We start from the raw sequence: 15518 nt of genomic DNA on the forward strand, positions 1-15518 counted from the left end.
GTTTCACAGGTCAAATTTTTTTTTAATTTTTTTTTTTTAAATATGCAAATTACATTTTCTTTTCAATGTTTGTAAATATCAAAATTTTTAAGAAAATTTTATTTTTTAAATATCAATATTTTGGGCGGGTTTCATGGGTCACCCTTTTTTTTTTTTTTTTTTTTTTTTTTTCCATGTTAGTTTTTTTTATTTGTTATTAAATAAAATTTTCTAAAAAAGAAAAATTAAGAATAAAAATAATAATAATTAATGGATCCATAGGTTAGGTTGACTCTATTCATTTTCAACCGGTCATATTCACCCAAACCCAAACTCAAACTTGCCCATTTTAAACCCAACCCAGACCCTAACTAACCCGTCCATTTACCACCCATAGATGAACATAATTAAATACCATTGGGGGCAAGTCCGAGTCGGCACACGAAAAAGCCGAGGCGCTGCAGAGGTGCGCCCCAATTCTGATACTCGCGTTTGGAAACCTGCTTAATCAAGTTGCCAAACTAGACCTTAGCGTCATAATAACGCTAAAAAAGCCTTTTTCTAACGCATTTGCAAAGAAGATAAACCCTATAGACCTCGTCTGTTTGAATCTCTCTCTCGCGCTTATAGGATTTTGCGAAGAACATAAACCCTATATGCCTCTTCTTTTGATTGAATCTCTCTCTCACTCACGCTTTTATAATTTGGGTTAGGGTTTATTACTTCAATGGCTGCTTTTGGCGCTGCAAATCAGAATCCGAACAAATCGTTTGAGGTGATTTTTCACTCAATTTTTCACTCATTCATATGCGGGTGTTGTTTCTTTTTGTTTATTCTGCGTTGGTAATTTTTATTGTATACACATGTAGGTGATACAACCTCCAAGTGATTCTGTTTCGAGCCTTAGTTTCAGTCCCAAGGCCAATCATCTGGTTGCGACTTCATGGGATAATCAGGTTCGTTTCCTTGAATTTTTTTTTTTCTTTGTTATAATGTTAACCTTCTTGAATATTTATTGATACGATTTCCATTTTAATCTGTACATGATCTTAAGCCGATTTGTTTGGCTTCTTAAAGAATGTGGGAATAGAAACAAGATTGAAAACTTTGAGTTTCTTAATTCTCTGTTGTATGGGGCATGAGAAAACTGAATCCTCTGTCAAGTAGATCTTAAGAGTTGTATGCTTTAAGTTTTTCAGTTTTTAGAGAAACTTAAACGGCTGAGTCCCAAGAATTTTTGTTGTCTTTGTTGCAATCAACCGTATGGTTCTTGTTAGAATTTGTAGTGCATAACAGGGACTTTTTTTTACTTTGTTATCTCTAAAGAAAATGCTATAACCTTTTCATTTATTTCTTTCTGTCTATTTTTGCTACAATGTATTCTAGGTTTTGTTTGAATTAATAAACTAATATCCAATTCCTGCTTGTGTTAAATCTCCATAGGTACGATGTTGGGAGATAATGCGGAGTGGGACTACTGTTAGCAGTGTACCCAAAGCATCAATGTCACATGACCAACCGGTAATACATATCAAATTTTCATTAAGTTAGGAATAGACTTTTTGATGTCGAGAAAATTGTTTTTGATCATTAATCTTTTTGAAGGTTTTGTGCTCAACTTGGAAGGATGACGGGACAACTGTTTTCTCTGGAGGATGTGACAAGCAAGTGAAGATGTGGCCGTTGTTATCTGGTGGCCAACCAGTGACCGTAGGCATGCATGATGCACCCGTAAAGGATATAGCATGGCTCCCAGATATCAACGTCTTAGTTACAGGAAGTTGGGATAAGACTCTGAGGCAAGAAAATTTTACTTTTCCTTTTTAAAATTGTTTTGAGAGATAAGTAATGCAGTAGGTATGTCGTAACGGTAATGGTTATGGTGATATGAACAGAGTGTAATGGAAATGAGATTGACGGACTGGCTATCAGAGTCTCTCTCTATCTCTATTTCTGTCCAGAAGGTCTCAAAAATGATGCACCTTTTTTTAGTCCCAGAAGCATATGAATTTGGGTTTTTATTGATTTCTGTTGAATTTTATGAAGATAATTTATATTGATGATGATTATATATTTAATTAAGTCGTGTGGATGTTAGAGATTTTTACTTTACATTACTTCTATGACAAAAAATGCATGCAGAACATGAAAAACAATTGGAAGTTATATTAATTAGGCTTATCAAATAAGTTGTTTAAGAATATGAAATTAAATAGTTGAGGCCATGTCATGATACCTTTTTATAAGTCTCACACTAATCAGTTGTAGTGTTAGTATGCTGTACATACTCATGTACTCGAACATTTTTTTGGTCATGATTTTTGAGTACCCATGTTTTAATCTGTCATTTTTGTGTCTGTTATCCTTTGTTTTCCAATATATTTCACTTGCATTTACTGGCGAATCATCATGAAATATCATGCCGTCATCAACTGTTCACATTTTGTTTATTTTTTGGTGAATTGTTTTGTTTATGATGTAGCATAATTGGATGCAATCTAGGTAAAGAACCTGTGTAGTTCAAGACAGTTTTGGTTAGTGAATAGGTTCTCGTTTGGGGACCTTGTGTGTAGGACAACATGTCATGCATGCTTCAGGCACAATAAGTTAAGCATGTGTTTATGTGAATCATTTTTTGGAACAATTTGATGGTGTTAGGATTCAGTAAAATAAGTGAAATTTTGTAGACTAGGTGCCTCTATAATCATGCAAAGTGACTTGAGTGAGATTTGCACTCTCTTCACCTTTTCCCACCCCTCTTGTTAGAGGCCCTCTTTGGGCCATTTTTAATTTATTCTTGATGAACTCTCAAAGAAGCGTGGTGGAGCTTGGGAGAGGCTCTCAACATACCTACTATTTTATGGTTATCCTCATGTATTATATTATTTGTGACTTCTAATTAACCTTGGCACCTGTGATCTTAATTCTATGTCTATTATCTATTTTTTCTTGTTACCTGTTCACCCCATGTTTTAAATATATACTCCATTCACACACTGTAATTTCCCCTGCTCCTGATTCCTTATTTGTATGGCATATTGTACTCACACATCTGGGTGCTGAGATTTTATGTGCTACCATTTTTTAGGTACTGGGATTTGAGACAGTCGAATCCAGCTCATGTTCAACAACTTCCCGAGCGCTGCTATGCACTTACAGTGAAACACCCTCTGATGGTTGTTGGCACCGCAGACAGAAATATTATAGTTTTCAACTTGAATAACCCTCAGGTATTGTTTTTATTCTGTCTCATAAATGATTGAAGTCATTTTACAATGTCTCAAGGTAGTTCTAGACTTGCCAAATCATCAGACATTGCAGTAGCATAAATATCAGCTTATCTAGTGGGTCGCAATATTCAACATGAACTTTCGTACGAGAATTTGGACTTAATATCCAATTTGAATGATCTGGGATCTAGTATGTGATCTTGAATTCGTGAGAATTTTGAATGATGTGGGATCTAGGATGTGAGCTTGAAGTCATAATAATCTGGTCGAACTTTAGACTTAAAATTTTCTAGTTTGTATCATTATCTCGTTGTTACTATCAAATGATGTGGGATCTAGGATGTGAGCAAGGCATAATAATCTGGTCGAACTTTAGAGTCAAAATGTTCTAGTTTGTGTCATTATCTCGTTTTTACTATCCTTTAGTTTCTGCCAATAGCGATTCACTGAATGTTCGTGGTCTCAAGACTAAAAAATTTATACATAGACAGGATCTCAAAATTTTATTTTATTATATATATATATATATATATATATATATATATATATATATTGCATATTCGATGATTCCAGTCATTTAAACTGATTTGCGTGTCAAGTTATTATCCGAACAACTTCTTTTAAGTCAGTTTAATATATGAGCTCTAGAGATTGTGTGCAGGAAGTTAACCTAGATAATGAAAAATTTACAGACACAGCAGTGAGTAGTCTTGAAATTTATTTTGACCAGACAAGAGCTATAGAAAAGTGAGGCAAAACCACTTATGAGTTTTGACCTTTTTCTTGAATGCTATTCATATTAAGCAAAATTTCAAACTGGACATTCTTTTTGGGTAAGATTAGAACTTCAAATAGGACCAATAATGATTGAAAGAGTCATCCTTTGATATATCTCTTCTTTTATTAGGCAGATATAAACTTCCATAAAAGTAACACTTCTTTAATAGACAGGAAAACACACCCGTTGTTTCACAGCTTAGTTAGCTTAAAGCTCCAGTATGCTAAAACAAATGGGAAATGAGTTGATAGAAGCTCTTTAAACGCAAGTTAGTTTTGCACATGATGCATTGGTTTGGAATTAACTTCTAGTAATCAAAATAGTGGTGGTTAAAGCACAAGATGTGCTAGTTAATTGACTTCTATAAATTAAACATCGTAATTGCAGTTGTACCTAAGGCTTCCAGTATATGCACACAAAATTTTAATGAAGGCAGCCTCGATCTCAATAATAAGCTGTCTTAGTTGTTTGCTTTAAGACTGCGAGGGAGGATTTAGTCCAACCATAAGATAATAGAAGAGAATCGAATTAAAATTCTATTTGGTCTCAACGAAACTCATAAGCATCACGATTCTCAAGTAATTCATTCATCAATTCTGATGCCAGTCCGTGATGCAGAGTCCTTTTAGCTGCTGTAACCAATCATAACTGTGAAGGGGCAACTGGTAGAACTTACAATTATCAAAGAAGTGTAAGCTCTTATGGAAAACAAATTAAATTTGGATTTATTATTATTATTATTATTTTTTATGAGAAATTCTTTAGATGCTTCTCCACCTTTTAGTTTATTGACTATGATGTATGATATTATAAATGGCTAGATAAGAATGTGGTCTATTTGATTGGTGTTAACATTTATAGTGGGTATATTTTTTTTATGTCTGAATTATATGAGATGGCAAGTCCCTTATCTTCTGTATTCATTTTGAATATTTAAGTCTCAGCATCTTTGGTTGTTGTAACTTGCAAGTTGTTGCATTAGTCTATTTTCTTGCAAATCTCTCTCCACCAACCACACAATTGTGAGTTGTTTGTGTCAGCATGACCGACTCTGCTTTTAGGTTACTCCTTATGTCTGTGGTTAGGCTTGCAACTTAAATGGTTGAAACAGGAGTCAGCGTCTCGGACACATCTGGCCGTTTCATGATGATTCCATGATATTTGGTGGAAATTTGAAAACTAGATGAGTAAGTGGGAGCTGCTGGGGGAAAAGGAGTTGTCTTAATGACCATAGGCTTCTCGCTTTCTCCAAGCTTGAAGGCTTGGGAACGGCGGGCTTGCGTGCCTTCAATATCAATAGATTCCTTGTCAGTGGCTAACTGCTCTGACACTGTGGTCTCCGATTGACGTCTTCGGTTGACCCTTCGTTCGTCCACTTAGAAGCTTCCATTCCGAGCACACTTGACGGGGATGGGGCAACGGGGTAAGACCATATTAGTCCTATGGCACTTTAGTAGGGAAATCTTCAGTCTTGGAGCATTACTACATGACTATGATCAAAATGAAAGACTAGAAAGAATCTATCAGTCAGTAAAGTCATATGATTTGAAAAGAAATGCAGCCTAGACTATCTAGTACTTGCCATCGAGTTGAAAGATAGCTCCTATTAGTAAGATGATAGTGTAAGAGTGAAATACTGCTTCTCTACATCTCGTGTCACAATTTTTTTTTATATTTTTTATTATTATTATTTTTAAAAAAATTTCACGGTTCAAATGTGAACATATGTAGCAATTTTAGGTAGAATTTTATGTATCTATGTTTCTTATCTGCAGTTTTTAATTATTTGAACAAGGTTAATTATTTTTTGAATGCAACAGACTGAGTACAAGAGAATCGTTTCACCCCTAAAGTATCAGACAAGGTGTGTTGCAGCCTTTCCCGATCAGCAAGGATTTTTGGTAAGTTTTCAGTTACTAACATCATTATTATTGTTGTATTTCTATTGATTTTGTTCCAATTTCTGGCTTTATGCTTTTCTATGACTCTAGCTGGATGACGAGTGAACTCGTAGCTGCATTCTACCTGGAAAGTTTAACCTATTTATCATGGCAAACTGCTTGATTGTAGATAATAGCATAGATGAAGTGGTATTGAATTGCTGGATAGGGAACTTAGTGATTGTGCTTTCAACACTGTTTTGGACTGGGGACTGATTTTGCTGCTACAGAAATGAGAGATCAAGTACTTTTAGTTTTTTTGAATTCTCACGGTATGTATGCTATATTGCTATGTTTGGTTTGAAGGAAGAATTGAGGAAGGATGGAAAAGAGGAGGGATAGAAGGAGATTCCCTTGTTTGGTTGGAAGGAAGGGAAGAGAAGGACGAAGTTAGGAGGGATGAAGCATCCCTTCTAGCCCATGTTTTTTTTGGGTCCAAAATTGGGCAGAAGAGAGGAGGGAAAGAAAAACTATCTTACAAGCGTGTAATACCAATTTTAACCTTCAATTATTTGCAAAATCACTTGTTAAGCCCCACTGAAATTCTCTCACACATAAACAACAATAATGAGGCTACATTGGTTTAAAAAAACATAAAAATCTTCATCCTTTCCTTCCAACCAAACAAAAAAAAGGTGTCACCCCATCTATCTTTTCTACCATCCCATCCGTTCAACCAAACAAAAAGTGAGGGAGACATCTTTCCTTTCCTAGGATGCCTTACCCGTCCTTCCCGCTCTCCCTTCCATCCATTTTTGCATCCCTCCAACCAAATGGAGCATTAGTTTTATTTTTGCATATCCTATTTGTTCCTTCGATCCTCAGCAGTAGGGAAAATTTTTCCTTGGGAAGATGGTGCATTCTGCATATAATTGTGGCTTTGGTTTCGTTCACTGCTTATAGGTGGCCTTGCCAGTGCTTTGGTCTTTACAGATGATGTGAAATCAATTTATGACCTTTAGGACTCGGCAATTCCATAATCTTATAAAATATCTAATACATTTTGGGAATTTAATTTTAGATATGTGAATTTGTAAAGTTGCAATTGATAAATGGATTTCCTACTGTGTCTCTAATGCAAAATTTATACCCGAGTGTTCTTCATTGTGGCTTCTATCTCCCTTCTCCCCCCTCCCACAACAAAAAATAGGAAATCATATTAGCCAAATAATAATTAGCAAATTGGTGCTGACCAAATGGTTGTAAGTTTCTGTAGATGCATTAACATGTCACATAAAATAGTGTATAAAACGCCAAGGTGTACACTAGTATGCATTGAGTGCTTTAGTATTATAATAAATTAAATTGCGGCGCAAACTTAGATAACTTGAACAGCTCATGATGTAGCTGTGGACCCAGCAGAAAGTTCAGAAAGTTTCCTAAAACATAGGGAGCATCAAAAAAAGGAAAGAAGTGGAGCGAAGACAAGGGTAACCAGAAATTTATAGAAAGTTTTAATTTGTTTCTAATATTTTTCAGCAACTTTCCTATTTGATTTTGACTTATATATGGTAATTAGCTAGTCTTAGGGTTATATAAAGCTTTGTAATTTCTAGGGGATCAGTTTTTTGAGTTGCAGAGAATTATTTTACAGCAAATAAAGTTTGCCTTGCAATTCTCCCTTCTCTTGCTTTTGTTCTTTATTTTGTTTCAACATTGCTGTGAAGACGATTTAATCGTATCCTCTTGGTAAGGCGGCATCAACTCATAAGGTATTTGGGATACTTTTATAGAGCTAATAATAAGACAATGGGTGAATTACTCTGGCCTCCCCTCAGGTTTGTCATAATTACTCTCATATTAAACTAGTGGAAAAAAATTGGTCGGCCTTGACTTTACTCTTACCACCCTTGGGTTAGTTGACTATTAATCAAGGTTGAAGTTAGTTAAAGAAGTAAATTAAAATACCAAGAATGCCCTTATATGATGCAAAATGGCAAAAGTAACATTATTAACCATAGAAATGACCACTTATACCATGATGTTTTGAACACAAATATCATTTTCTTGTAATCACTGTAATTATAAATAACTAATAATTTATATAATTAATAATTTTAAAATTAGATGGACTAATTTAATACTAAGGATGTTTAATTTATCAATTATATAAAAAATAGGGATTTTACATATAAGTGGGCTTATGGACTCATATTCACACTATGATGGAGTCAAAGTCTCATAGTTCCGAAAAAATTAGGTTGACCTAATTGCTGAGGTGGACATGAAGTTTTACTCTTTATTTGGAACCAAATTACCTTACTGCCCCTATTTTTTTTATTCATCCACACATATCTCATAACCCCCTTTCTTCCCCAAACATCCCCAACATACTCTCTCTCTCTCTAACCAGCGACTCATAGTTGCCGCCAATGACTCCAGGAGCTTGTCGTTCAGTTGTCGCAGTTCTGTCCTTGCTTCTTGTCGGCGTCGACCTTGGTCCTTGCCGGTAAATACAACCTCACCCAGTGACGTTTGATTTGTTCCTTCTGGGCTTTGATCCTCCATCGTCACCACCATTCCGCCACCGCTGACCCATTTTCTATTACCAGTTCAGTCCATGTTCGCCGTGAAGCCATCACTGGTTCAGTTAGCGTCTCCGGTGCTGGAACTCTGCCTGAAGATCTAACGCGCTTCACGCGCACACGATCCTACGGGTCTGACGCAACCTCCTCCTTCAACGTCAGCGTTCATTCCTTCACCGTCGGGACATGGATCAAATTGTCGCCGGAGACCTCCATGGTTTGTGATCAAATTAGGCTGCAAACCATTCTGATTGGGAGGCACTTTGAGAGACTTCTATGGTGGTTAAACTTCGCTCAAACAATTACCCAACACACTTAAAGGCATCGGCAGAAAAGAACACTGCAATTTTCATGCCCTGCTATTGATCTCATAAAAATAAATTGAGCTCCAAAGAATATGGTATATCGCTTAAAATTGTTCACAAAGTTCTAAGTTATTTTTATAAATGTTGTTTTAGGGCAGTAATCAATGGACACAAACTCTAAAGTACGAAGAAAAAATTAAGAAACTATGAAGCTAAAAAGCTCATTAAGCTCGCAAACATAAAAATTAGTTGTATAAATTGTTTCGCTGTTTAGAGAGAGAGTGTGTTGGGGATGTCTGGGGGCAGAAGGGGGGTTATGAGATTTGTGTGGGTGAATAAATAAAATAGGGGCAGTAAGGTAATTTGGTTCAAAATGAATAGTAAAACGTCATGTCCACCTCAACAATTGGGTCAACTTCATTTTTTCGAAACTATGAGTCTGACTCCGTCATAGTGTGAATATGAGTCCATAAGCCCGCTTATATGTAAAAATCCCTAAAAAATAAGTAACAAAAATTATTCTAATAAAAACATAATTTGAAATTAATATATATATAGTTAATTAATAAATTGGTACATAATAAAAATTAAACACAAATATTCAGTTTCCTGATGTATTAGTATACAATAGAAGTTTAATCACAATTATTACACATATATACTAATTCTAGCACCACCAACAAATCAAGTAAATAAACCACCAATAAAAACAGACACAGTCGCGTCCGAAACCTACATCAAAGACAGCTTACCACCTTATGGGTTCTTTTAAGATGACCCAATCGGCGACCATGCCGACCACCATAATTGCCAAATCACCGTCTAAGCTCAAGTACAAGGTGTTGGGATTGGGATTGTGTGGGTGATTTTGGGCTTGATTTGTGACGGCGACATGTTATGCGAAGCATAATCTGGAGTTTTCTTGTGGAGGGTGTGGATGATTTTGGGGGCTTGGGTGTGTGGAGACGAAATGCCCTCATGTACACTACATTCTCTATCCCTACTTGGCCTCTCATTAATGCATTCCAAAGCTTCGAAAGGGTCAACATTCACTCGAACCCATTTGACAGTGCCACCAATCTCTGTGTAAAATTACATGCGTATATAATACAGTTACGTGTGTATATCAAAGCCCCAAAAGTTTGTGTACATAGAAATCGTGAGTGTGTGAGGGTGGGGAGTGGGGTGGTGTCGTGGTGGTGGTTCAATGCACAGAGATGGTTTTGTACACCAAGGCCTTGTGACCTAGTGGTATCTCTACCTACCAAAATGGAGTGCGACGGTTCGAATCCCCAAAAGGACAAAGTGCATGAGTAGTGTGTGAGTTGGTGTGTGAGTTTCTTGCCAATGAAAAAAAAATGGTTTTGTACATTGGGTTGCTTACATCATGTTGTGCATAATTATAGTTTTTTACAGATGTGGGCAGTTTGGTAATTTTATAGCTACGGTTAGCCACGTTAACTGGGGTTAACTCTGACAGAGTGTCAGTTATTTTTGTAAAAGTTTAATATGATAGTAATAAAGCCAAACCTCAAGGGAGGTCAAGGTAATTTACCCTAAGAAAATCGGTCTGCCAAAGCATCCTAAACACCTTGTGAGGTGTCCTTCATTCCAAAATTTAACTTTCAATGTCGTGAAATTATTTTTACTTCCCATTTGACAGTAATATCTTTGTTATTCTAATTTCTTATGTGTGCGTGTATGTATATATATATATATATATGTATGTATGTATTGGTTTGTAATTCCATTTGATTTTCCTGTTTCCTGGCACAAAAAAAGCATTACTGAATTCTTACTTTGCTTTACTTATTTTACGTGTAAAAAAATATTATTTACTTTTTTGCACGTGTTGGAATATTTGATTTGTGAAGAGTTGTCACCAGTTCCTTTTTCTTTGTTTTTCTTATAGTTATTATTATTCTGGTTTGGATCAATTTATTAATATTGTTGAATTTTGGTATGTTTCTCTCTAGGTTGGCTCAATTGAGGGAAGGGTTGGTGTACATCATCTTGAAGATTCACAACAGAGTAAAAACTTTACTTTCAAATGTCATAGAGAGGGCAATGAGATTTACTCAGTCAACTCATTGAACTTCCATCCTGTAAGATTCTATATTAGTACTGTGTCTTTTCTGTTTGAGTGAGTGATTGATATTGCTAATTTGATTGTAAGACTACTGTGTCATAAAATTATTTATAGTTTTCTTCTTCTGGAAGGTTGCCTCTATTTATATCAACTTTAAAGCTTCAACTATAAATGATCAAGGCACATCATAAATGACTGGAAAGTTCACTTTATATATATATATATATATATATATATATATATATATATTTAGCTATAACTATGAGTACATGGTTTCTCTATTAATTTTAGTCTTAGTTTATATCATTGTTTGCAATGTCAGTTGTGTCGGGTTCTTGGAAATTTGAAAATTATTTCAGCATTGTAAGAGTGCATGCATAAGTTCATGCCCTGTCTAATTTGTAATTTCCCTTTCATCACCCATCCATGAGAATCTCCAGATCCTCGGCATTTTGCACTGCTTGAGCGATTTCCCATCACTCATTATTTGAAATCATCTAACTAAATAAATAAATTGGTTGTACATAAATGGTCCGGCCATTAATGTCATACCTTTGTCATTTTTATTTCTTACCTGGATGTGCAATTTTTGGTTCCGTTGTAGGATGTCAGCCAATTTGACTACAGCTGACATATTTGAACCTAACCAAATTAATGAGTTGGTTCAACTTAGGATATGTCTTAATTATTTCCTTATATTAATTTACTTATCAAAAAAATTTCCTTGTGTTAATTCATTTATATACTTCTTGCTATTTAACGCTTCTCCTGAATTTCATCATTTATAAGTTGTGTTTATTCGTTGTGCACCGGGCTGCCCTTTTTTAAGTGTGAGTTGTGTCAATTAGTGATTCCTCATGAATTCTTAACCTGATATATATTGTTTAGCTAATATTGTAGATTAGTAATGGGTAAAAAGTTATCAAGAGCTTTAGGCTGTATGTTAGACGCGTGTGTTTTTTTTTTTTTTTTAATGGTAAGAAGTTGTAAGATGAGAGATTCATTTTTGATATTCTACTGAATGGATGTTCATTTTTAAATTAATCTTATTCCAGTAATCAAGGGTATGCTAGACGCCGTGTGTTTATATTGGTTTTTTTTTTTTGATTAATAATGTGTTTATCTAGTTTTTTTTTACCAAGAGCAAGCTCATGGAACTCTTGGGTTTTTCATGCAAAAGCCAATCCATCCAGTGTGCGGTTTTCCATATATTTTGTGGGACTAATAAATGATGAACTTGCCCTCTCTGTTTCAACTGCATTATTCTTTATGAATTGAATCACATATTACTGCGTTAAATCTCTCCAGAACCCGGGTCAAAGTTTGAATATATTTGAATAACGTCCTTCGTAAACCAAGGTAGTGGATTTTGTCTAGCAATTGGCAAATTCTCACTCGCCTGTATCTTATCGGTTTAGCAATTTATAATCTCCTACAAATTGGAGGTTTTTAGGCTCCGTAACCAGACTACTGGAACCCACATATCCATGCCTGCTTGGACTTTTGCGGGAGGATCATTTCAAAGAATTCTTGTTAACTCTAGATGATTGTTTATGAAACTATATGTCCAGTGTTTTGGATTTGGTACTTCCTAAATTTTAATCTGTGAGACATCTAGTATATTCAGTACTTTGGTGGTAAACATTTTGTTCATATATATATATATATATATTGTTATAGTGTTGTTTAAGATCTTACAATGGTTCCTTGTCTCAGGTACATCAGACGTTTGCAACTGCAGGATCTGATGGTGCTTTTAACTTCTGGGATAAAGATAGCAAACAGAGACTCAAGGTGAAAAGATTACTAGTTTTCTGTACAAGTGTTCATGATTATGCTACTCTATTATGAAAATATTTAGGGAGTGATTTGGATATTTATGATTTAAAATGAATTTTTTTATGTGTGTTCCAACTTCCAAAGCATAAAGATGTTCACTTTTGTTTCAGTGGGATTTAGTTCCGATCAAAAATCGATTTTTGATTTATATCACTCCATGAAGTCCCATACTTGTTCCTATATCAGGGGAAAGTTATTTGAAGAGGCACTGAAAGCAATGAGAATTCTTATGAATTGTAACGTGAATCTCATGGAAGAAAGAGAGGATAACGCTGCTCCAATCTAGTAATATTGGAAAGACAATTAATATTTATAACGCAATGTTTACATGAGTAGCAGTATGATATTTTGGTTTGCAATCTTTTTTTGCCCTTTCCCCCTTGTTCAGTGTTCCTGTTCTTGTTCTTGTTTGATGACATTTCGTGCTTTTCCCTTCCACTGAAATTCTGTTTATTAGACACCGAGTCTTATTTGTTATCATTTTCTTGGACCTTGTAGAGATATACACTGTGTTTCCAACCCTGCAGACATGAAGAATATGATTTTCCTTTTCCCTTGGCTAAAATTATATTGAATATTTGACATGTTTTGAATGTTAGGATGGTTGGTAGCCCTGCAGTAAATTGGTTTGGGTGCATGTTGACTTGTTGGAAATACTTTGAAAATCTGCAATTTACCTTTGTTTCTAGCCAAGTGCTGTGCATAGTATTTCATTATGTTCATCCATATCAAACTAAGAAATTGCTGTGGTTTTCTTTAGATATATTATTTATCAAACTAAGAAATTTATCTTTGAATGATTCAGGCCATGTCAAGGTGCAGTCAACCCATACCTTGCAGTGCTTTTAACTATGATGGCAGCGTATATGCATATGCGGTATGTCTTGGTTAATAAAAGTACATTGTCTTGTTTCTTTCCTCTGCTGTGTGTGTGTGTGTGTGTGTGTGTCTCTCTCTCTCTCTCTCTGAACATGTGTGCTTACTGACAAAAATACACACAAAAGCAGGCACGCGCATGGGGAGGGGTAACTAGTCTAGTAATCTATATGGTAAATTTTGAAGTTCTCCAAGTGTTGACCCAACTAGTACATTTAGTTGCACTTATATGAAGTTTTTATTTGCTTTTTTATGCAGAAGCAACTAATTTTTTTATTAAAGCAACCTTATAAGGTATTATAGTAGCTTCGGCATGAATCCAGTCTTCTCCTTGTGAATGCTGGGGTGAATGCTTATGGTGCATCATAACTACATGCAGAAATTTAGAGTGCATGAAAATTGTAAATATTTCTGAGCACAAATGAATTATGTTTTTTTTCGCATTGTGTGGGAAGGAGATTATTAGTTGCATCAGTGGGAGAAACAGTGTAGTTCAGAATTCTTTTCACATATGCCATCCATCCTGGAGTTTGGAGCACTCAGGCATGTTTTTGGCCAATTATCATGCATATGCTATCCTGGCAAAAGGACGCAGCTTTCCTTTTATTATTTGCTTGGTGTGTCTTCATAGTACTTGCCGTACCGAAGCTTGTAATATAATTTTTGTTTATTATAGGTTTGCTATGATTGGAGTAAGGGTGCAGAAAATCATAATCCATCCACTGCAAAGACTTACATTTACTTGCACTTGACCCAGGTAAAATGTCCATGTGTATATTTAGAATCACAAGCATTAATTCTTCTGAAATTTTTCTTTTTTCTTTTTCCTTGGGAACATCAGTGTAAGTATTTGTTTGCTAATGAGAACAATATATGATGCAGGAGTCTGAGGTTAAGGGCAAACCAAGACTTGGAACCGGTGGTAGAAAGTGAAGCTGCTGCTTATAGCATGCCGTCTTCAAGAAGGATATGTACTTCTGTACATGGAATATATTTTGCCTTTACTTTTCCATTCACCCTATGTACAAACTGGAACTGAGATATTGCGGTGGTGCATTTAGAAGTCTTAGGTCAGAAATGAGGTTTTCCGAATTAGAATGTTTGATCCCCCTTTCAGGATAGTGTTTTTCTTTGAATATGCCTGCAGTCCATATTTTGTAACTTGATATGCATTGGATTATTCTCTTCTTCTTTTGAAAGGTTATGCATTGGATTATTAGTTGCTTGGTCAGAAGTGGGGGTATTGTTTCTATACTTGGTGAATTTTTAAACTTTGTTTGCAATCCAGAAATTTGTGTTCAACAATAAACAAGTGACTGGAAGACCAACTAGTTGAGCAGCAAGAGTTCTTCAAAGAGTGGTCACTCAGATAATGCTTATTTTTTCAAAGTGTCCTTTGCTAATTTTAATAGTATATTACTGGTGAGTGCTTGCTTATTTATTTAAAAGCTCAAGTTGGGAAGTTGGATAGTGCTGCATATCTATCTATTTATAGTCAATCACTTATTCGGATTCAATGTGGGACAAATGATCTTTGTTACATTTTTTTCTACCGAAACTGTGGCTCGGGCTATTCTGCTTACCCGGGTTACAAATTCGGACACCATCTGAACTGGGTGTTTGACGTGACACCGGATTAAGATCGAGTTTGGCTTTAATACCAATTGTAACGGGTGATCGTTTATTCATTTACTCAAAAATTAAAGTTGTAGAGTAGTATTGCATACTCATCTATTTATATTTATTCACTTTCCTATTTGAATTTAATATAAAACAGATGATCTTTGTTACACAACCCTTGTTAAAATAGAGATGCCAATGCCAAGAATTTGAAATATTCTTGATTTTAAAAGCATTTGAAAATATAAAATAATGATCACCAAAACCACTAGAAAATTCGTGACACAACCAGACAAGTTCACAACTATGGCGAACTTAAAAAAACATAATATGGCGA

At 35.2% G+C, this 15518-nt stretch overlaps 1 protein-coding gene across 1 annotated transcript; it reads left to right on the plus strand.

Moving 5' to 3' along the window:
• The first annotated feature begins 445 nt into the window (after window positions 1-445).
• Window positions 446-14795, plus strand: LOC132278567 (protein RAE1). Its single transcript, XM_059780386.1, has 11 exons — window positions 446-754; window positions 849-935; window positions 1423-1500; window positions 1585-1778; window positions 3068-3209; window positions 5808-5888; window positions 10734-10862; window positions 12563-12640; window positions 13491-13562; window positions 14238-14318; window positions 14444-14795. The coding sequence occupies exons 1-11, from the start codon at window positions 707-709 to the stop codon at window positions 14492-14494; spliced, it is 1041 nt and encodes a 346-aa protein (XP_059636369.1). The 5' UTR covers window positions 446-706; the 3' UTR covers window positions 14495-14795.
• Window positions 14796-15518: the final 723 nt, after the last annotated feature.

The sequence above is a fragment of the Cornus florida genome, unplaced genomic scaffold, assembly GCF_030987335.1.
Source record: "Cornus florida cultivar Cherokee Brave unplaced genomic scaffold, ASM3098733v1 CherokeeBrave_3.0.0_Hap2_Chr10, whole genome shotgun sequence".
Lineage (NCBI taxonomy): Eukaryota > Viridiplantae > Streptophyta > Magnoliopsida > Cornales > Cornaceae > Cornus > Cornus florida.